At 40.6% G+C, this 23,936-nt stretch overlaps 1 protein-coding gene across 1 annotated transcript in view; it reads right to left on the bottom strand.

Moving 5' to 3' along the window:
• Nucleotides 1-3,733: 3,733 nt before the first annotated feature.
• Nucleotides 3,734-23,936, bottom strand: part of VSTM4 (V-set and transmembrane domain containing 4) — a 37,601-nt gene continuing 17,398 nt past the window's right edge. Inside the window, exons 5-8 of the mRNA XM_075717934.1 lie at nt 21,868-21,901; nt 16,733-16,839; nt 15,817-15,878; nt 3,734-3,859 (exon numbers count right to left, since the gene is read on the bottom strand). Of these exons, the coding sequence (XP_075574049.1) occupies nt 3,734-3,859; nt 15,817-15,878; nt 16,733-16,839; nt 21,868-21,901 (329 nt within the window). The remainder of the gene's footprint in view (nt 3,860-15,816; nt 15,879-16,732; nt 16,840-21,867; nt 21,902-23,936) is intronic.

Genomic DNA, 23,936 nt, shown 5'->3' with positions numbered 1-23,936 from the left:
GAAGCCAAAAAGGATCTTTGCACCTTGATGTCACTCACCAGAGGTGTTTTTGAGAAGCCATCAAAAAGCAGAATTTGACCTACAAATCAAATATCAAATGAGACCTCATCTGGTCTGAGTCCTGCTATGCCAGCAACACCTGCCCAAACTCTGGCTAAGGACACAAGTTTATTGAACTTCTTAATGAAGAGAACCCCACAATTATGTTACAGTTATTCTAAAACAAATAATTTGCTTGTAATTACAGAGATAATTATATTCTGACCACACCTACCAATTAGAAAGTTGTAATAAAGAGTAATAAAACACCTTTTCCTTGGGCTGCAGAATCAACCCCCACACAGCCCGCGACACTAATATGATTTACTCCTATTTGCTGATGGAGGATTCTAGTAATAAAATTTAATGTGGAGGAACAAGGTGCATTTAACCAAAGCTGTAAACATCTCTAATTCTATTTAAAGCTATAGGGTGCAGTACATTAACATTTAACAATCTGATACTAAATTGGTGTGAAGCTAATAGAGCTGTATTTATTAAAATTTCAGCACTAGGCCATGTTTTACCAATGACAACAGAAGGAGTAACCGGAATAGTATGACTCAGCAGACTCCAACTGCTGCTTAATAAGGTATTAAGAGTCTTCATGGGAGCTCCTGTCATAAAAGAGCAGTGTACCACATTCAGCTCTGCTGCTGTTCTGCTGAAGCCAGAGGGTGTTAGGCCAGAGATTAATTCGGCCTTCTGGTTGCTGTTAGAAAGAGCTAAATCCAACTTATTCTGCATTTCTCCCGCTAAAGCACGTTATACTCAGTGAAATTTTCTTCTCTCTAGTCTTTTGAGTGAGTTGCTTTGATACTTAAAGATGTACAATTAATTGCAAGGTAAAGGATGATGTTTTTCTTTCTCCAATGATATGATCTGACATTATTAAATCTGGAAGGACACTGCATAAGAAAAGGTGTAGGAAACGTTTGCTCAGGAAGATGGGTGTTCTCCTAAGTAGTATTTCTGGCCTCCTTTCACTCAGCTGGTCTGTTGCCTTTCTGGATTCTGCTGTCATCTGAAGTCAGTCACATATGGAAAATATTTTAAAATCGTGGAATTTTCTGCAGAATGAAAAATTCAATTCCCACCTATTGGGATTGTCTAAATGCTAAGTACAAGATAAACATGTATCCTCCAATCATTCTCTAGCAAGCAATAAATCCTACACAGACTGAGAGAACTTATCTCACCAAAAAAGGTAATTTATTTAGCTCAATTAACTACTATTTTGGGGAATTAGATATCAAACATAAACAAGAAGATATAGAATATTAATACAGAAAGAATGGTATTCATTAAAATACTGGGCATAAACATACAGTAGAGGATTTTTCTGAACAATGGGCACAATGGCCAGTTGAATGTAAAAAGAATGTTTACATACCAAACTTTAGAAGGTTTTCACAACTAAGTGGTCAACTCATTAATGTGTTAGGGTTTTATTTTAAATTCCAAAGGAATCACTAATAAGTTCTATACTTTTCTAAGGCCTTCCTTACAGCTGTCTGCATAAGAGACATCCTCTCTGAATAGTCAGTCAAACTCAGGCTGTTCCAAAATTGATCCCTGAATGTTTGATCACTCTTTAGCACCAATTTCTTTTTGGTCAATAAATTGATTGCTGTTGTCATTGAAAGTCCATCACCGAATCAGAGAACAAGGAAAGATACCATGCCATTTTGGTGGGTGATTAAACTCCTGGGATAATGAAAAGGTGAAACAAACATTTTCTTGACAGCTCGCAAATGCAAACATTAAAAATGCAAATAATTACTAGCAAACCTATTGATAAAAGCTGGCCTTAGTTTGGAAAAAGCCATTTTGATAAAGGACTAGATTTGGAATTAGTACTGTACATAATGGCCAGCCTGACAAGCTTTTCTTAAATACTTTTTTTATACAAGAGGTTTTTATCTAACATGGAAGCAGGTGACTGCATTTTACATTTACACATCCCGGCTACACAGTTACAGATTATGTATGCTGCCTAATCTCTATCCCTGTTCAAAAAAGTTAAAAAGAACTTTATACAGACTCCCTGATTCTGGTGAAACCCTCCAAAAGGCAGTGATGTGCTCTCTCTCTCTTTGTCATGTGTCCTCATCCCTGCATTGTCACCCCTGCCCTCCTCTCCTGCGCTCCCATGCAGTGACAGGAATAAGGGCATGAGTATTGCTGCGATGGTTCACAGCTGTTGTCTGAGCCCTGGTGAGAAGTGGCTGTATCACTGAAAAGGCCTGACCGGTAAAGGAGGAAGCAACTTGGATCACCTTGGTTAGGATTTCAAAACCCAAGGTCTGCAAGTGCTACTCCAGAATCAACACTAAATCCTGCTGAATGAGTGGCCTGTCAAGGGGCTTCCTCCCAGTCCTGGAGAGGACCTGGCACATGCCAAGTATCAGATCTCCATGGCCTGATGGTAGGCTGAAGAGCTTATGCTTTTACGTCTCCATTAACTGTGAGGTTACTCAAGGGCTAAAGCTTCCCAAGGGCTGAAAGATGAAGCTCTCCCAGAGCTTTGGTGGAATTTGGGCATTCGAGATTTAGGAGCTTGAAAACATCAGTCCAGCTATCCTTCATGACTGAAATGCCCAGGATGCCACAGAATAGCACATTTTCCATGAATGTGTATCAAAGGAAAAGGAAGAATCCCCTCTCAGGTATCAAGAGTTGAAGAAAGAGGAAGAGTATTTTGTGCTCTCACATTAGGCTCATTTCCCTATCTCCAGAGCCCCGGTCTTTCCAAAGTAAGTGAGCAGGGCGTTAATGGAGTCTGCTCCATACTAAAGGAGAAGCTGTGTGATTTGTCCTCTAGATCAGCAGCTCAGTAAAGCAGGCTACAGGAGGAAACTTTTGCAGGTTTGGGAGCATCAAGCCAGATCAAAGCCAAAAGCAGTGTCCTGGTTCTGTTGAAGTCTTTTACTCACTATCAAGTTTTTCCCATTCCCAATCATAATTAAAAAAAGATCAAATACTGGAAAATGTTCCCAAGCTATAAATATTGTTCTTCAAATCCTTGGGGTTTAACTGTGAATGATTCCTTTGGATTATTTTGAAATGTTTGATTTCAAGCACTTAAGAACTTCACTAAAAGTAACATAAGTTTTTAAAGACAATGTCATTTAGAGAGGGAATTTGAAAATATATAAACCAAACCTCTTTATTTCTGGAGGGGGAAAAAAAGCAGAAAAAAAGGTAATTTTAGCTTTACTTTGCTGTAGAACTCAGCTTTACTGAGTTAATATTTTTCTGATGGGAAAAATTGCATTAAATTGACAAATTTCCTGGTCAGTGGTCTTTGTCTTCAGAAGCAGGCTGATGTGCACAGATCCTGCCACTAGTCCTTCTGAGGCTTGCTAAGATGTTAATGTTTGCAGCTGGACTCATCACACTAGCATCAAAGAAGGAATAATATTTAGTATTGAAAATGCCCCAGGTGGAACTCCAGTCCATTTAAAAAAGAGGGGCCAAACACTACGAAGGATGTCTCTGGGATGTCACTTGTAGACCAGCTGCTTTTTCTATGATTACTTTCAACTACATTTTGTTTAAAAGTCTCATAGAAAAATAGAAGTGCATGAATGGAAATAAAAAAATAAGGACATTTGTATGATTTTTATAAATAAGCAGCACAGCAAGAATTAAATAGAACACAGACAAAGGGCATTTATACAGGCATGAACTATTACAGCTTGTTCTCCTCAAAGAGTATCTGTGCATAGACTGTCGTACTGGGAATGCCTTTGGCTTCCTGAATCGGCTTCATAAGTTCAAGTTCAGCGTATGTTAAATTCTCCTCTGCGATTTTCGGCTAGGAAACAGAACCAACAAATTACAGTTATAATGTCATTACCACTGAATGTAAGATGCCTTAAATATTCTAGAGAACGGGCTATATTTCTTCTCTCACACATGCTAATTTTATTATGCTGTTAATCAGTTTAGTCTGCACTGGTTAGTTCATAGAAGGTAAAATAAAAATAATATTAAAAATAAGAAACAGGAAATAGTAGGATTTTCAGGTTCAATTCCAATTTCTCCTTGTTTCTTAACCACTGAACATTTTAATTTGACAATTCAAATATTGCAAATTTGAAAGATGTGTGTTAGCAAATGTTAGCCTCTTTAATCCTAAACTTCCCAATTTAATTTTAGTTATTGAAGATTTCACATTTTGAAATATATATGCCAGATACGCTTCCCAGCTGTAAACCTTGGACTGGTTACATCTCTAATCACAGCCACTTGCAGTACCTCTCATTATGTTTCTTAACAGAACCAAAAAACATGTTAAAATATGCAGAAGGCAGCAAAAATGGGTAGAATTGAGTTAGTCATTCCAATGGGATTTCACCACTTTTGCCATGCTATAGATGAGTTCAGAGTTTAGAACGAGGGCCATACCACCAAAGCTATCTGAGGTATTGCACTGGTTGAGGTTTATACTTAACATCTCTCTTAGCTAAGTTTTATAGTTTTATCGAGGAAAATTTACTGAACAAATTTCATGTGACAGAAGAGCTGCCTACTGCTATTGGGGACTTTGTCCAGACTCACAGTGGTGGCTTAGAGGAGGAAAGTCTTGTCTTGTGTTCCTTTGTGTGTGTTGGCTTATCAGTTGGGATTGGGTTGTTCATATCAAATTCACCTCAGAAAATGTAGCAACAAACAAAAGAGTTGCTGTGGAATTGTACGTGGGCCCCTAGTACTTGGAATGGATTTCAGTTCATCTCTAGAAGATTATAGTCTGTGCTCCCTGAAGAAGGGTGAAGCGCCAAGGCCCGGTGCAAGTGAAGAACTGGAGAATTTATTCTTTTATCTTCTTGGGTACTGTGTTCTGCCTGAATATAACCAGTGTCCTCAAGTTTAAGCCTAAAAAGGACAACTACAACAAAACAAAAACATTTCAGCCATGCGAATTTTTGCAGTCACAAGACTATACCTTACAGAAAAGGTTGCATCTCGGAGACCAAGAAAGGCTTTGCCAGTTGTAAACTGAAAACTGACTCAAAGTTCATAAACCAACATTTTCCATACAGTACTTTGTTACAATGAAGAAGTTGACAGTATTTTCCAATGCCGAGAGTTTCCTTTATGTTTTATTTAGTGCTATTTATTTCTTTCTGATTTAACATAAATGATTCCTGTTTCCTTGAAATGTATTTGAATAATTATTATATTGTCTTCCGGCTAAAAAGATAAACATCTAATATCCTCTGAAATCAGTCCTTGTGCTCCCCTGCTTCCTGTCTTTTGCACTGCTCTGGAATCCTCTCATTTTGCCTTGACAGTTGCTCACACACTGCATTTCAGATTGTTTCCCTCTGGGTGGATCAGCTTACACTTTTCCATCATTAATTTAATCTTATTTCTTCTCTGCAGATCTGATCCTGAAATACTTTGTGCAGCTGCTGCTACAAGTGGTGTCACTGAAGTCAGTTGATCTGTGCATGTGAGTAAAGGCTCTCTGCAGGGCTAACTGTCTGCAGGACTGTAATCTTTGCATCTGAGCTTTCACATGGTCTTCCCTCCCTCCCCCTCTTGCATGGGTAGTCCTACTGGTTCTCAGCTTCTGGTCCTCGTTCACTATCAAATACTCCACTGTTAACTACACAGAAAATTTCCTGCTTTCGTTGAATTCTCTGGTGTAATGATGTAAATTCCTGTGGATCCCAGCCTGATCTTGTATGTAACAGAAATAAAATCACACATTTCTTTGTTCATGTATCGGGACTGAACTGAACCGCAATGTTTAGAAAGATGTCTGTCCTATCTTGGCTTTGGCTTATAGAGTTAGAAAAAACTCTTGGTCAACCACTCTGATACTTAATTAATTTTTATATTCCCCTCTTCTTTCTAGCCTGAGAGTATTAGCCTCCGTTTCTAGGCATTTAAGTTGTTTTTACCTTTTATGATATGTTAAGGATTCCTTTTGAGATTTCAAAACTCTGTCTGCCCATCTGTTCAGTAGGTAGTACAGAGGCTAAATACAGGAGTTAAGTTGAGGCTGGACATCACAATAACACCAGCAAATGTTGAAGATTTTATTATCGGTGTATGATAGCACATCTAGTCTCTATTTGAAGGTATTGCTCCCAACTTCAGTGGGTGTCACCTCAGACCCTCAATGCAGAATGATACACTGCATGTGAAAAGCCTCCTAAAAATGAATCTGATAAAACTTTATAAAGAAGCTGTTGGTCACTGCCAGAGTAAAACTCTACATTTCCTAAAACTGACCCAGTGCATCTTTTGAAGTAGAAGTATTTTCATTGTTCCGTAGAAACCAGTTGCTCAGGGCAAGCTAAATCTGTATATGCTTTCCCCTTTGCTGTTTAATTGTATTTCATGTTATGTTTCCATTTAGAAAATGCCACGTGTCCTAAAATAGCCACCCCAACGCCCAGCTCATGTAAATTTTAGAACTAAGATTTATGAAATCATATTGTCCAGGTGTTTTATTATATTATCTCAAAATTGCATTGTTTTCCAGTGTAGATTATCTCTTTATTCTTACTTTATTCTATTATGTTTGGATATGAAAAATAACACTAGATTCCCCAAAACAGGTCATTGGGCAGTAGTGGCTGATGTGTTGCTTTCATACATTTTTATGATGTTCCTATAGTAAACATAATTTAATAAAGCCAAAACACACTAAATAAATAATTGCATCTAGAAAAGCAATAAAACCAAATAAAATTAGTACTTTCATAAGTGGAAAAGGTACTTCAATTACTGCTACAAGCAACAGCACACCATAAAATGTGTAGAATAATTTCCCTTATGCATATTTCTAGTATGTAATAATTTGATTGAAAATATGAGGAAACACACAAGAGGTTCAAAATTGTGAAGGGTATACAGTTTTCAGCAAAGGATGCGTAATAACACTGCATGGAAGCCAACACTACTTTAAAGTACCTATGGAAGCCAGGGTTTTATTCCATACACTCTTCTGTACTTCATTTATCAACCACATGTTTAATTTAATTTTGCTGGTTTGTTTGTCCAAAACCAATTTTTTTTTTGAACAGGCAGGGAAAGAAAACTAATTCTACGATTTCATCTCTCATTTGGATTGGATAGCATTTTGGCAGTGTAAACCTGGAATCCTGCCACCACCTCCTTTTTGGAACAATAGCATGACTTTAATAACTGATGTTATGGGTGGGACTGATACTAGGGCAGAAGAGGAAGAGACAGTGAACGAATGGCCATGCAACTCTCTCTTTCCATCCTGGCTCTTCACTTAGGAGGTCATTGGGATTTCTATGGCTACAACATCCTTTCCTGAAAAATTACATCATTGTTCTAAAATAACATTGAAATGATTTCTTCAAATAGATTTCTACTCCAATGTGACATTTCTAGATACAGTCTTTATCTCATATGTCTGTTTTCTCGTCTTGGGATCACACACATTGCAGAAATATAAATTAGGAAGAGTCATCATTTTCCAGTGTATCTTCTGGCAAATGCAAAATTATTTCTCTTCCAGATTTCTTCCAGTTTTAGTTTATTCCAGTCACAGGGCTTCCCATGGGCAACTATTCGAAAGAGTTCACTTATAGGAACATTTTTCTTAATAAACAATCTGCAAAGTCTATTGTGAATATTTAAAAGAAACTGAAGTATGTGTATGCATAGTTTTGTTTTTATTTGGTTTGTCCAGTATATAAATGTGTTAGCAATTACCTAGAAGGGTTGGGTTTTTAATGAAAATTACTCTGATTTTTATGTCATAATTACCAAGAATGTCAATTTTGCTATTCCTAGGCTTAGCTGGTTTGTTTCTTGGCAGCCTCAAGGATGTTTGCTGTGAGCACTGTCAGAGTGAAAGTTCTTGAAGTTTTAACTAAGACCAATTTTATCCAAATTTGAATATGAGGAAAACAAGCAAATAATAACCTCATAAATTTAACTTGTCTGGAAAAACAACTGATGCCAACTTGCACTTAGTTTGCTGCAGTCTCACTGTTCCATGACTGCACCAGTTACCATGAAGATGACAAAATGAATGTGAATTTCTAATAGTAAACTAGAATCAGGGGATTTTTTTTTTTTAATTATCAAAAACAAGCAGAAAAGGGCTTACTTCCCACTTCACTTCAATCTTAAATATTTTAGTGACTATTGTTGCAGACATTTGCCTTGGAATTCAGCATCTATATGATTGTATGTGATGGAGTTTTTGTTTGGGATATGATGCAGAATGACTTTAACATGGGACCAGGGCAAGAAAATTATGTTTATAGACTAAACTGAATTTTCACCTTTGAGTTTTCTGGATTTAACAAGCATATGTCCCAAGTTCCAGTCAGAGTTTCATAATGTTTTTAGTAACTCAGATTTCCTGCAGCAACACTTGAAAATGAAACCCCACCCTCACTGGCATGCCCTGTGCTCGTGGGTGAATGGATTAGGTCAGCAAGGATAAAACCTTGCCAATTATGTATAGGCTTGCTGGTCTGATTGTCAGTACATGGCAAGTGGCCACCTATGGACTGGCTGTGCTGTGCTGTTGGGTGCACACTGCAGAGCCAGGGGGATGCTGTAGGAAGTGCAAATGGGAAAGGTACAGAGTCAAGAGGTGGTGGTGAGGTTTGTTTGATCCAGTCTCTAGGAACTGCACTTCTCTCCAGGTTACTCCACGGCACAAAGCAAGCAGCCCTGCCCCAGTGCCATTAAGTAGCTCGCTCTTAGCAAGCACATGCTGGAACTACCATTTTTTCTTTCCCTTTCTCTTACCAGATCTTTGGCCTTTTCCCTTTCATATTTGAGAAACATCCTGTTTTGTATTCATGCTCGGTAAAGAGCTCCACAGGAAAAATGCAGATACTGTCCAGATGGCACAGCTCAGGAGTACAGTCAGAAAGTGTCTAGACAGGACTCTCCAGGCCAACTGGATGGGCTTTGGCCACAGGGACAGATTGTTGCTTCTCTCTGCATGAATGCCCAGGTGGGAGGAAACTGCATACTGTGTGCAACCTAAGGAAAAGGGGCCTAGCCTATATTTTCCTCTGCATATCTCCTTTTCATAAGCATTCTTTTTTTTTTTTAAAGCTGTGGGAGGGGATGGTGTATGGCTGCCAGCTTGGCCATCACTGGAGGGTCAGCTATGGAGGTGAAGGCAAGAGTGTGCTGAAGTGAAGATTCAGCATGTTTGGTGGCCAGGCTGCAACTCCTTTGTCTGGGCCACCAGGACAGGGGGATACAGCACATGCAGTGGGGTTAGGCAGGATTTTGTAAAGTCAATAGTGAGAAAACTTGCTGTAGCTTCAGAGAGAAAATGATTAGCCTTTGACAGTCCCATTTTTTAATATACACTGGAAAACCACTCTCTCTAGAATGTGTGGTCTTTCTTGCGCTGAAATCAATAGTGCTCCTCAGGGCCATAAATATACTTTATGCTCAAACCCTATGAACTTCAGTGGGATGGCTCCCTCATCAAGGAAGTAATTCAGGAGTCAGAAAGCGATTTTTTTTTTTTTTTTTTTTTTTTGACTCTTTAGAGCTTCGGGTGTTTACCAATGTCAGTGTCTTGATTGCACAGAGAAAGCCAGAGATTTCCTTGGAAGAGAGGAGCTTCAGAAATTACTTCTGCAGACCTTCATGAAAAACTGAAGCTAGATCTGCAAGATGAGTTATCCCCTAGAAATGCAACTGCTGGCCAGTAGGAGCTTTGAAATATCAAGGGAGCCATTGTCTTCTCAGTGCCAAAGCTGAGAAATAAGACATTGGAAAATATTGGGAGTAGGAAGTATGACTTTTAGTGGCACTATCAGTTAAAAAGGACAGGTTCTTTCCACTAAAAATGCCTATCTTTTTACTCCCTAGAGTAAAAAATACTTCCCAGACTCCCTGGGAACAATATCTGCAACAATTAGTGAAGCCTCTTTCAGTATTGCATCTAAATTTTGCTATTAAATCCCACAGAAGTGATGGTAACAAAGTCAGGGAGTAAGATGATTTACTAAGTCCCATTGAATGATTTTATTTTGAAGAAACAGCATCTCACAGATGTAGGGCAGGTAGTGACTCTAAGGGGTGAGCCAGTCCATCCTTCTTCATTAACAGAATTAAATATACCTGGCAGAGGTTTGTCCAGCCTGTTTTGACAACTTCTGGGGAAACCTTTGCTAATGCTTTATTCCTTTTACAGTTGCAGAGTTATTCCTAGATTCTAAACCAACATTGCTGGAAATCAGGCTGATGACTTCTTATCCCTCAAAAAGGCCCCAGGAAGTAATTAAAGGTTTTCAGTTTTCTGGGGACACTTTTATTACTCCAAATGTGTCATCACACAAAAGTCATCTGCTATGGGATTTTGTAAATACACAAGTCTCGGCACAATTCCAGCAAGAAGTTTTATGTATTTATACAAACTGTTCTTGCTTGGTGGTAAAGATAGCAACCTGTGATCTGAATGTGAAAAAAGGCATAACTCAGCAGGTTTGAGTATGTTTTGTTCTGAGTGTCAACCTGAATGTGTAAATGATATTCATGTTCCTATGGACATCTCACATCCTAAGGAGAGACTGCAAAAGAAAAAAAGGATTCTTCATCTTGCAAAGAGAGAAATTATGTGGACTGGATGGAAATATTCAAGAATCATGGGGAGTCAAGGAAAAAAATGTTCACCACTTCTTTGTATATCATATGTACAATGTTACTTGAAGTCTGTGGAGATCAATAATGCTTTAAGAAGTTTGGAACTTAAATCATCACCCATTGTTACATATTGTGGAGGAAACAACTCTTCTAACAGAGGGTGGCATAGCTTTTAATTTAAAATCATCCAGGAGAAGGGAAGACCTGATTGCTCCCAGATCCAGAATCCACAAATTACTGAACAGATGTATTTCACTTCCTTTTTCTTTCTCAAGGAAAGGGCCAATGGTACGTACAGGTTAACACTAATGAGGTTCCTACTAGTTGTGCAAAAAACTGACTAGCCTACCTTTCCTAGCTAGCTTGATGCATATGGTATAAGACTGGTTTGAATGATGTAGTGCTTAATTGTAAGATGAAACAGAAGACAGGGAAAAAAATCAACTCCATCCATCAAATACAATCTTGCAATGTGTAAATTTGCTCCCAGGTTGCTGTGAGGCTGAAGCTGCAGGACAGCAGGCTGGAGCACAGCTTAGAAGGCACATAATTCCCCAGCAATCAAAAACTAAAAGCAGCTCTTTACATTTCACAGCTCTGATGTGGTAATCCGACTGCAGATAATTCACTTGCACATCTAGACCCCTTTCCCAAAAGGACTCCAAGGTCACTGGTTCTGATATACAGTGGATCTGGTTGGTTTGTTGTACAATGGGAAATGCACTCCTGAACCCTAAGAGTCAAAAGGATTTTGCAGGTGAAGGAGTTTAAAGTTTCTGGGCAGCTTTAGGAGCACCTGTCTTCATTGCTTGATTCAGGAGTATACACCGATGTAGAATACTGAGCTAAATGTGTAATGCTGAAAGCTTGATTTTACTGAGTACATGCAGATGATGAGACCAAGTTCCACAGGTATCAAACCTGCTCAAAACAACACCCTTCTGCTTTGTGGACATGGCAGGAGCAGGGAAGCTGTCCTTTGAATGAATACTTGCAAATTCCAGACTTTGAGACGTGTTACTCATTACAGAGTAAGCACTTTCAGTGCAGGGACTGTCCTGACCTGCACTGGCCGCCACTCAGCACATTGTCAGCACTTAGCCTATTATGATAAATAAAGATGGGTTTGTCAATGCTGCAGAAAGAAACCTGAGCTTCCCATTTCTATTGCATCGGTAAAAACCTGGGAATTCAGATCTCTGAACTGGCTTTGCAAATCTCAGCATAAAATATATAAGTGGTGCCTGGAAAAGCCAGGCAGGCAGAATAAGTGCAAAAGATTATGCTTTCACTCAAAGTTAACAAAATTACTTCCAGAAATTTCCCTCAGTCTTAGATAACCATAAGCCCTTTCTGCTTCTCAGGTAGCTTTTACATCATCGTCATCAAAAGAAAATCTCGGCGATCATGTGGCGCTGGGCCACTGGTGATCCAATCCATGCTGAGATAAACAATGCTGTCTACACTGTATGAGCTGAAGGTAAAAGGCTGCTTCTCTTAAATAGCTCAGCTATGGTCACTGAAAGCACTCTGCTTCAGAAGTCACACAGGACCAATATGTATTCCATGGTGGGGAACAAGAGAAGTCAGATACATTCTAGTAAAGAGGATATTCAAGAGGCTAGTCAGTGTAGGAACAGCAGAAGCCAACTCTCATGTACTGTGTGCTTTACATGTTGCAATGTGTTTGAAGAACTAAGTGCAAGGGAGTAATTTGTGAAATCAGGCAAATATGTCCTGTATTAAAGTGGGACGATTATATGACTTAGCAGAGGCCACATAAGTCAGCAGCAGAATCAAGAAGATTCCCTATAGACTGTCTTATCTATGCAGGTATTCCTGCCCTTAAAATTTAGTGCGAAAATGACAAAGTCAACAAAAATTTTGCGTAAGTAAAGATTGCAGGATTTGGTCTAACCTGAAGTCTCACATCCTTTCCATTGGCTCCAGTGAATCACACAGGAGCTCCTAAGCTTGTTGTGCAAACCTTCATGAAAAGACACTGAAACCTTTTCATTTAGACGATGTTCTATAACTGACACTCTTGGGCTATGACAACTAATCTCTAGGAGGCAATGAAAGGCTTACCAGAAAATTTGGTTGAGGAAGTATAAGATTTATCTCTACCAACTCAAAGGGCTAAGTACTTAAGCCTATAACAGAACAGCCCTTAGAGAGCAGAATTTGTGGGCCCCTAGAATTTTCTTCTTCCTAATGACTCTCTGTGCTTCTTGCATGCTATAAAAACCATCCCTTTTTGCATTTCAGCATCTCTATTTCCTTTGATCTGTACACATTTCTCATTGATGCTAATAGAGAATGACACTGATGGGGAATATTTTTGCAACAAGGGGAGCATAGAATTGTTATTCTGGCTAAAGCAAAAGCAATATGACTTAAGCAGAGTTTTTAAAAGGCTTTACTCAGGGCTGTGCAATTGAACATGATACTAGGCTTTATCCTTTTTTTTTTTTAATTTTCATTGAGATTATGTCCATATTTTATCCAGGTTATTGTATTCTTGTAAAATTATACTGCAACCCACTCTAGCACGTTAACAACAAAAGAAATTCTCTAGCTTATTATAAACATCTTTCAAGAAACCAGAAGCACATGTCCTCTGGAAATAATTTTGCTGGTATTTAGGTTATTACAAAAAATTTCCCAAAACACTGGAATTATTTTGTAATGTTCCTTTATACTCTAGCTTGTTTGCTTAGGTTTTCTGGAACATTCTCCTGGTGCCCCAGTGTGGTACCTTCCTTGGGTTGCGCAGGGAAACTGCAGAAGTAGTCCAGAAACTCAGCAATATGAGTCTGTCTTTGCAGCAATGATTACTTAGTAACCATGTGCCATCAATGAAAAAAGACCTAGTGCAGACACCATCTGTGCAATAATTACAGTTGGAAAGAAAAAATTCTTTTATCCTGCAGAGATTTGGCAGGATGATGATAGTATTTTTTTGCCCCAAAGCAGACTGAAAATTTAAAATCTGAGAAATGTTTGAGAACTAAAAAAAATGGGGGGGCAAATCAATAAAATGTTTCAATTAGATGAATTTGATGTCTTTTTCTCTGTAATCATTACCATTTTGTATCTTTGTTGAAACTTCTTTTACTTCAATTACTTTAAGTTCCTCACTGAAAAATCATTTAAAAGGAGAAAAATTTTTTTTTTTTTTGAGAATACTAAAACATAGGAGTTTAACCAACTCTGTTGTAAAGGGAGGCAAGAGGAACAGAAATGGGAAACAGCTCTGGTGTGTGTCCTGCTTGGCTTCCGAATGTGCCTTATAGACTGACTTGGGTTTAGTTTACTTTGCCCTTCAAAGTATTGCTAGGTGAGTTTGGGTCTTGAAAATCCTTTGGATAATATCTGTTGGATTACTTTTTGACTTAAAACTAGCTCTCATCCATAGATCATGTATTTTCTGCAGGCTGCGATGTCTTTCCAGGTACACTCTGAGGTGAAATACGAAAGGGAAAAGAGCAGAGTCAGACTCTAGTCCGACAGCAAGGCATTAAAACAGAGTCTGCTGGCTGCACGCAGCGTGCGGATCCTTAGTCACACTAGGGAAAACAAAGCTGATTTCATTGTTTGAAAAGGCTTTATTCCTGCTCACCTCCAAATAGTTTGAATGTTGACTGGGGTTGCACAGCAGGAAGGGAAGAGCAGTTATTTGTGGCCCACATCCTTGGATTTCTTCCAGAAAGAAAAAGCATCTGGAAACAGATTTACCTCAAGTTCAGCACGTGTTGATGTGCTTTATTGACCTGCAGGAAGAGTCCGAGTGCTTTAACTGATGAGAGCTTTTCCTCAGAGTGCTGAAGACTAACTGATTTCTGATGGAGCCGCGTGCCTAGGCACAGTGATTCCCAGGGTGTACGGCAAAGGGTGGCTGCCATCCCCTGATGCCAAGGGGATCCCTGTCTTTGTCCTCTCAGCATAGCTTTGGCCTGACGCAATTACCTACATGGATATAAGTTTTTTTCATGGACTTCTAAAACTTTACCTCTTTCTCTACTGAAACCTGACCTGTATGACCAGAGCCTGGCCAAGATGCAATCCCTGCAGAACCAGCAGAAGCGAGGTGCGCTCAATATCCAAGCAGCAGTATTGCCTAAGATTTTAGCTGAGTTGTTCTGAAGTTACATGCCATTATGCCCAGGTATCCTGGGTTGTACCCTGACCATGCTTAAAAGGGCAGAGGTTATTTACTGACAATTGGTGGGAAGGTTCCCAATTCTAAGCCTCAGCTGAAAGTGAAGCCATCACAGAGGCTTTCGGGTTATTCACAGGGCCTAACTTCAGGCTCCCACCTTCACCTATTTTAGGGAGTTAGTCACTCTGGGCTCTCTCTATTGCCAGAGAAGGGAGAAAGGATCCCCAAAAGGCAATTAAGAGCATCTAGTCTGAATTAGTAGGAGCATCAGCCTCCACTCTAACTCATCTCTCTTTCTGTTGACTGTATAGGGAGCCTAGGAGACCAGCCTCTTTATATAGGCAGCTGAAAATAGTTGGTATAAAACTCTGTCTTTATTACCCCTGGATGTCTTCTTGTCCAGGTATTGCTTCATTACTAAAGAAGAGGAAACATCTCTCCATCTATTTGACTTGCCTGGTGAATATCTGCAGGGGGTTTTTTGTACAGAAACTCATATTCAATAGAAACTGCCATATGAGTTTTGCTTTTCCTTAACATGAGCTATACACATACAACTCATTCCTGCAACTTCAGTTATCCCTGACTTACATCACAGTAGGGCAGAAACAGGTCCCCCATTTCTGACCTGAAAAGTCTCAAAAGCAGTGTGACAAGTGCAGCTGTGAGGCTGTCAGCAACTGGTATTTTTTCCAAAGCACCAGCTGCCAGAAGCATGTGAGAATCAATAGCAGGTTTCATTTAAGAACAGACTAAATTTGTAGATACGACGACTGCTAGAAAGCTGGAAAACATAATCCACTGTAACCTAATGCTCAGAATAAAAAGAGCCAAGACAATTCATCACTTGAAAAAGTATTACTTAGAAAAAAAGGACTTGTACAATTTTTAAGCCAATTTATAGTTTCTGAACCTAGAGTTCTGGCAACATTACAGCAATTGTATTGAGAGAGAAGAATATGGAGAAAATAATGTCATAGAAAATTACTTACCAGCATCAATTTTCTTTGAGGCTTCAAGAGCTTGGGCTTAGGAAAATTATTGGCTATTGGAGCTATGGAAATAAATATTAAGGGATCATTTCATATTATCATCATTCACTGTCATTTTTAGTATATACATTAGCAATTTATAAATTACAGATTAATAGCAGATTAGGAGCAAATACATGTACTTAAACCAGAGTTTAACTGTATTTCAGGTAACGTATTTTACAATGAAATATAGGGTTTATGAATTAGAAAAATTCATAAGATTAAAGAATCTGATATGCAAAATATGCTGTTTGTGTGCAGAAGGCAGAGCAAATAGACCTTGAGATCTGGTCACTTGTGATCTAATGCACAGTAAACCTTCGGGTCCTTTCCCTCCTCTATCCCAGTGGCTCAGCATTGGCCGTAGTGTTCAGAAAGTATGCCCAAGAGTTTGTGTGATTGACCCTGGAGGCAATTGCAAATCCTCTTTGAAAGTGAGGTTTGGCAAAAGGTTGGTCTTTATTTGCTCAGCTTGCTTGACTTCTCAAGTGCACCTGCAATTTTAAGAGTGCAATGTGCTGGCTTCTCTCAGTCTATCCCCAGCATGACATTTCATCTTGCCTAACTTTAATTTTCTCTTTGAGCAGGGTGAATATTGCTACAGAGGTTCCTCCCTCTTCTCTGATTAGTGGGAGCTGACACCTCTTGCTTGGACTCGGTGACCAGCTTTTCAATATCTAAAGCTGTAGAGAGGTGAGAGCCTGGTCCCAGCAGCAGGCACAGGCCACTTCTCCCCACACCGATGGCAGCGAGCGCAGGTCGCCCCACAGGCACTGTCAGCAGCAGAGCGCAGGAGTCCTGATGTCCCGCGCTCTGCTGTCCCTCCGTGGTTGTGCTCGGGATTTGAAATACCTCTGCATGTCTGTTTTCGTACCTTTTGCTGGGATGGCTGGTGGCAGCTCCACTTTCTCTTTCTTTTTCTTTACCTTCTTGGGCTGTAGAGGGGACATGCTTGTCACACTGGTAACTGTCTCCCCTGAGCTGCAAAGCAGAGACTCATAGGTGAGGGAAAAGTGAAGGCAATGGAGGGAAAGACAGTTTGTCTCAGTGAGTTCATGCAAACACTTCCCCTTCCACTTGTAAGAGTCCCTGCCCAACAACTTGGATTTTGACATGGAGGTATACTGAAAAACCTCTTACAGGGGTTGGAAATGCTCTGGGTATTGCATTTCTTCAACCATACAGCCCAGCTGAGAAACTCAGAAATTTGATCTGTCCTGGCACAGAAAATGCAAAGTGTCAGGTTTAAACAAGGCTCATTTCATAGCACCTATTCCTTAAAAATAGGTATGACCCCACTGCTGCGCCCAGGATGAGCTTGTACCCTTCTGTCCTTGAGGGCCAGAGGCTCAGATGGGTTAAGTGACACACAGAAAGTGTATGGCAAAGCAAAATCTTCGATGTGGTTTCTGGGCTAAGACTGGCTGAGGGGCCAGAAGGCCAGGAAAGTGTGCAGCATGCCTTCAGACAGCTCACAGACCCACATTTGAAAAGAACAGCCTTTTAAAAGAGGCTGGTGTGCTCAGTGCATCTAAAATGGAGGAACTGTGCCCTGACCTCTAAACTCGGGCATTCTCTAGTACATCCATGCTGAAAAAGCACCAGTAGGTATGAGGGAAGAGTACAAGCTGTATTGTAAACAGACTCCTGTCCAAGAAAGCTTCTGTGTTTGGACTATTACAGTTCAAGATCTTCTAAGTCTGAGTTTTTTACCCTCAGCATCTCCCAAAGTCTGAGGCAGTATATCCTGCTTTCAACAATTAGGGCTTGGATACGCAGCCAGGTTGCAGCGATTGTCGCCATGTGTCAGCTGAGCTGTGGTAACCAACTGTGCAGGTGCTCCTAGCTTGCAACTAATGTGAAATAGAGTTGTATGGGCTTAACTGGTAATGAAAGAAATCTTAACTTACAGCTGGGGTGGGAGGAGAGTGTATAGCAGTTAGTTATGATGACTACGGTGGTGGAGGTGACTTGGGAAGCAGTTGCTCAGATGCATCTGACCATGGGCTTGCCCTAGGAAAGATTACCGCAGTATGGTTGTGGGGACCTTTCTGTTCTGTGCCGGTGAGTTACACCACACAACAGGATCCAACCAGGGTCTCCATAGTCATAACACTGACAACACTGAATTCACTGAATTGTAAGTCATTTGTCCCAAGTTGCTGTTCCTCTCCAGGTTCTTTTGCATAATGAAACATTCTCGTTATATTAATAAAATAAAATATCCAAACTGGGCCAAAGTCTTAATGAAAGTTAAGATGTCTCTGCTATTGCCCACACAAGAACAACAAAATAACAGACATTATCATTTTACACAGCTGTAAATCCAAATGAATGTCACTACCATTGGTAAAATCGCTCTGGATTTAGACTAGTGTAGATTACAAAAAGCCTCCAGTTTGCTGATTTTCCTGAGTTCTGTTCCATGTACTCAGTCCAAAACATAGGTTTGCTGCCAAACTTTTTTTGAAGTGTTTAAAAGGTAAAGTATTTTCATGATTTATAAATACATCACATCAATTATGTAAACTGAGGGTTATATTAAAGTAATTTCCAAGTCTGCCTGCACTATTGTGAACCTATCCCACAATAACCATTTGTTTCTATATTAAAATCAAAACATGAAATTGTTTAAAACCAGCAGGAAATGAAACTGTCCAGCCTAGCTCCATTGCCCAAACACAGCAAACTGCAAAGAACAAAGAATACCAGAAAGGGGATGAGAATGATTTTTTTAATGTTTTTTGTTATAATGATCCAAGGTCATTAAGGCAGATGTGTAGCTTAAAGATGCTATCATTCTGATACAGCTACTTTAAGCACAATATATGTGAAGGCTTAGTGTCAATTCATTGCATTAGTTATTATTCCTGCTTTGTCACTGAAAAAGTGAAGCTACAGAGAGATGTATTTGTAGCTTACACTTCTTTTAAATGCCAGGGCCTTACAGGGTTAACTGGGAGATACAATAACTGTACTTGCTGTCTTAGAACTGAGCTCCTCAAACCAAACAAGGAGGCTCAGAAAAGACTCCTTGGCTCCAAAACACTGCCTCTTTGTAAGCTTGTCTTGTTCTATGTCTAAAAGAAAAGTTAGGTTTTTATCTCCAGCTCCTCCTCCAGCCTCCTGGCTTCTATTTCAACAGTGTCACATTATGCATTTCTTGAATGATCTAATGAGTTTTTAGAGAGAAAGAAAAAGACAGGAGTTTTGGGGAAAAAACCTGTGGAAGGTGTCTAACAGTCATGGCACCAGGACAGCAGTTTCCCTGGAGGTCATGTTTGGTATTTGTCGAAAATACTGTCCCAAGAGCTGGCAAGCTACTGTATTTTTGGGCTTTACTATCCTTATTAGAGTCAAGGATGTGGGACTTTTTGTGTGGTTGTATAGGTCAGCTAGTCCCTCTTGTCTGCAGGGGGATGACAAAAAATTCACCCAGGTGACCTGGGAGCTGCTTTGATACTTTCCAAATAGGGGCGCTGTGTGAGAAGGTGCCAGGGGAGGACTGGGTACTTGCTTCTGGTTCAGCCTGGCAGAATTTGCTCCTTGCCATTTGATCGGTACTGTGGAACCAAGGCATGAGACGGACAGCTTTCTGAGGTGAACACTTTTTTCACCTCAAGTTATTTGTCTCCAGAAGAGCAGTCGCTGAAGGACTGGAGAGTTCAGGCCAAAACAAATAAATAAAAGACAGAAGAAAGAATTCCTGTTTTCAAAGCTACACCTCCTGGGGGTTTCTGGGTCTGAAAACTGACAAAATGAGCTAATAACAAGGAAGATAATAAGAAGGAGGATATTTAAAGAAAAGAAAACCCCAGAAAATAGAATTAGGTGGTTTGGAAAACCCAAAATAACTGTACTTTTTATTTGGGTATTTATTTTTCAAATGTGGGAAAGAGATGGGTTTTGGTAAACTCATTTTTTTCCTTAATTTTTTATTGGTCAAGTAGCAAACCAAAACCCAAACATTTGCTTTGTTCTACTCAGGAAATCTGGATTTAATTTTCTTTTCTACCAAGACCATTTTGTGAGACCTGGGGCAAATCACTTAGCCCTTTGTGCTTCAGATTCCAATTAAGTAAAAACACCATTATGATGTCAAGACATGAAACATTTTAAGATGCTTAGGTATTACTGCAGTGGGAGTACAGACACTTCTTAGACACCGGACTATTAATGTAATTTTGAAACTGGATTCTGCTCTGAGTTTGAAATATCACTAAGGGAATTGGAGCTGAGCCTCTCTAATCAAGGCTGAGTTTTGCACAGCGTAGTCATTTTGACTGGCAGGAATCTCACACAAATTAGTTCATCGGTTTGGCCTAATGGCTATTTAGACACTGGGTTTTGGGTCTAAATGTGTTGAATTAAGTTCCAGGACAAGGAATGTGCAGGTGAATTGAGTTCAGGGGGATTAATGGTTTGTGTTTTGAGCAGATGGTGGAAAATAAATGGTACCAAGTGTGAAACATAACAAAAATGATGACACTGGTACCGTTTTCACAGCTATTTAATTTTAAAGCCCTGAAGTCAATGCACTTCAGACATACATTTGTGGGATCAGGGCTTTCATTAACGTAACTTGCCACACTGAAATATATGAAAACTTATTTTTATCCATATAGAGTCATGCATTTCTTTCACTTCTGGAGACTCCATTTTACAGTGAAGAAATCATGTTAGCTTGTTTTCCCCCTGCTATTCAGCCTCCTAAGTTTAGTGTTGGCAGTAGTATTACTACCACATCATGTATTCCCAGAGAGGCAGATTCTGTATTACAAGTCTTTTTATCTGACTGCCATGCTCCATTTTTTCAGTCATCTTTCCAATTGGGTCTCATTTTTCTCCTCTTCCTGTGTCCTCTACCAATCTACTTTGATTTCCTCCCCCTTCTTTTTTTTTGTTTTTGTAATTCCAACTTTGTCCCAGCAACTAAGAAAGAAGGGGAAAGAGAAAACAACCAGGGAAAAAAGAAAACTGCTGAGCTGTCTCTAAGTTTTTGGTGTGGTGCAATGGCTGGTCAGGGTCACAGAACAAAGATCTTTCCATGAATAACATGAAAGTTTCAGTTTGTACTGGCCTCTCCTGAACTCTGTTGCTTTGTTGTGACTTCACTTACATCTGAGTGTCGGTTAGCTTGAATACAGCGATAATCCCATGAGAATGCATTAAAAATTACACTATTTGAGGATCTAGGATATGCTATACTTGGCATTGAATCTCATAGTATCTAAAAAGATCCTATGAGAAATAGTATCTGTGATACCAAGTGGTACTGGATTTAAACTACAAGGCGAGAAACACATGTTTTATGTCACTGAAAACTGGGAAACAGCTGTTCTTCTGTGTTGTTATGAGGCATCCCTCTTTAATCTTTTTTGTTTGTAAAATACTTCTGTCATCTTTTTTTTTACTGCAGTTCCAGCACAATTTATATCTCAAGAAGGTCATACAATGGAAATCACTTTTATCGCACCACACAATCAAAAACTTTTGGCAGCCAGTGGTATTTAAAGGGACAGTGATTAATGACTGCAACAGAAGTAGAGTTTTTCCCATTACTTGGAGTCTTCAGCTGGGAATACACCGTGGGCCTAGAAAATCTGCCTTTGAGCCCCACTCCCTGTTTCTGGGTGCAGGAATCACTGCGTAACATTGTGGTTTGTTTTATGTACATGGATGGTTTAGGTCATTATCATCTGGTGATGTGTTGGGAAACCCTAGAAAGCTACACAGGATGAAAACAGGCTTCTCCAGAGAGCAATTCAGAGCCTCAAGGAGAGGCTTGTCACTGAAGCGCCTGCAGGACCTACAGCTAGATAGCCCAGGTAGATCTCCCTTATCATGCACAGCAGATGTTGGCTTGCAGGCACGTTCATGACTCATGGACCTGGAACTCTTCATCCTCCTGTAGACTTTTGGAAAACATTACTCATCTTCAGCATACATAGCAAAACAAAACCAGAACTGGTGCCTTGGGTTATAGTAAAAAGAAGTGTAATCTCCTACCTGTTCTGGGGGCATTTCACCAGGTAATGCTTCACTGTTAAAGGAAAAAAAAAAAAAGAAAGAAAATGTGGCTTCACACCAACACAGTTTATGAGTTTATGGGCACTGCAGATAGACCTGTGTTGCTAAGACTGTGGAGTTGCCAGGTTCTTACACTGGGAGAGCTGCTAATTGTCACATACATTATATAGTGCATTAAAATGTAGTCTGACTCAAAGACATACCTAGGCTTGAGAAAGGGGGAAGTATCAAACACCACCAAAAATCTTCTGTGGAAGGCCTGCGCAACACACATTCCAGTGGTCAGCCCAGCCAAAAGACCGCTTGCTAAGGAAAAGCACAGCAGGCCAGTAATTTTACTTTGAAGACTTTTATTTCCCTTGTGGTGCCTCTATTTATTTCCAGAAGCCTGAAATAAGCCATTCACCCACAGGAGCCAGTGCTGTTCCTAATGTAAGCTAGACTGTGGCCTCAGGCATAAAGGGATTGCCTCCTGGGATTGGATCAGATGTCCAGTCCAGCCACTAGCCTGTCTCTGACAGCTCTGTGTGTGAGCTGTATAAATCCTCTGGCTTCGTATTCCTTTGAATCAGTAGTCCTGAGCAAGGGCAGCTCCCCCCACCCCTAGCCTTTTAGGAGCCAGGGTTATTAAGATGCTCTTTTGTGGCTTAGTGGGTTCTGTGCCCTGCCTGAGCTGTGCCGCACGCTGAGTGCAGAGACATGCAGGCAGGAGGAGAGGCTCTGGCTCTTCTGGTCAACATACTGCCAACTTACTTCTCCAAAGGAAAAGAGGGTGCATCCCTGGGCCATGACGTGAAGTTGAATACAGCATAGACAGCCACCTCCCTTCATGTTCTCCGTTCTTCACAATGCCATGAAAACCAGACAACAGTGCACTCACATGATTATGCCCCTCTCTACAGGAAAGTTTTCATATTTGGTCTTAGCTAAATTCTCCCATTCTAAGGAAGCTACACATCTCCTACGGGGGGTGCATTTTAGGCCTTAGGAAAGGGGAGCTGAGAGCACTAGGAACTGGGCCTGATACAGGGGCCATGTCTAAGCCAGCCAACGCAGTGCTTCCCTCTATCTGTCTGGCCTTTTCAGATGTACAGGAGAACAGTAGGCTTGACCCTTTGAGAGTAAGGGGATCCTCATGTACATTTTTTACATGCTTCGGAGCATCTCTAGGTATTTATTATTTTATTTTGTCCTACAGTAAATACTCCAAGCCTTTGAACTAGGGATTGGGAAGAGCAACCCATCCTGTAACAAATGGGCATAGGCTTCCACCAAAACCACAGAGGGGTTGCCAGCTGCAACTATTGCTGCTTCCCACAGCATCCCATAGCTGCCCTGTGCTATGGGCCAGCCCCAGCTGCAGTGCCAATACAATCAAACCAAGGGAGCTCCTTTGGTGAGGAACCGGGGTCAGTACTGCCCTTCTCATGTCAGATCCCTGAGGTGAGCCAGGATCTGCTCAGGGTTGGGTTGGGTTGGGTTGTTGTGGGGTGGGGCAGGATGGGATGGAGTGGGGCAGGGCAGGGAAGGGTGGGGTGGGGCGGGGTGGGGCGGGGCAGGGCAGGGCAGGGCAGGGCAGGTGATCCTCCTTGTGGTATTAGGGCTGAGGAACTGGGGGAGGAAGCTGGACTGATGGGAGAGTGGAGGGAGCTGTTGATGTTCCTGTGTTAGGGATGGGGTGACTGGAGAGGTTCAGGGAGAAGCCCTGATGAAAATTTGCAGAGCAAGATGAGGTAAGGAGATAGTTTTGGTTGTCCTGGGCCCCTAACTGGGTCTTAAGGGGAAGAGCAGAGCCACGCTTCTCTTGAAGGACCTCTGAGGAAGATGATGTGGCAACCACCTCACTGAATGTGGAAGAAGGCTGTGCCTGGAGCCTGCCTGGAGGCTTGGGGTGATGCAGAGGGAGGATGGCTTTGCTGTCCCTGTCTTTTCTCCTTTCCTCAAGGAATGATGGACTTCATGATTTCACTGCAGGCTCTTTTCACATGAATACTAGCGTCTGCCTAGTCCAGCCCAGGATGGAGGTACAGAGTGCTGAGGATGGAGAG

The sequence above is a fragment of the Pelecanus crispus genome, chromosome 10 (assembly GCF_030463565.1).
Source record: "Pelecanus crispus isolate bPelCri1 chromosome 10, bPelCri1.pri, whole genome shotgun sequence".
In the NCBI taxonomy this organism is placed as follows: Eukaryota; Metazoa; Chordata; class Aves; order Pelecaniformes; family Pelecanidae; genus Pelecanus; species Pelecanus crispus.
The sequence above is the reverse complement of the archived record's forward strand: the minus strand, read 5'-3'. Positions and strand labels throughout refer to the sequence as shown.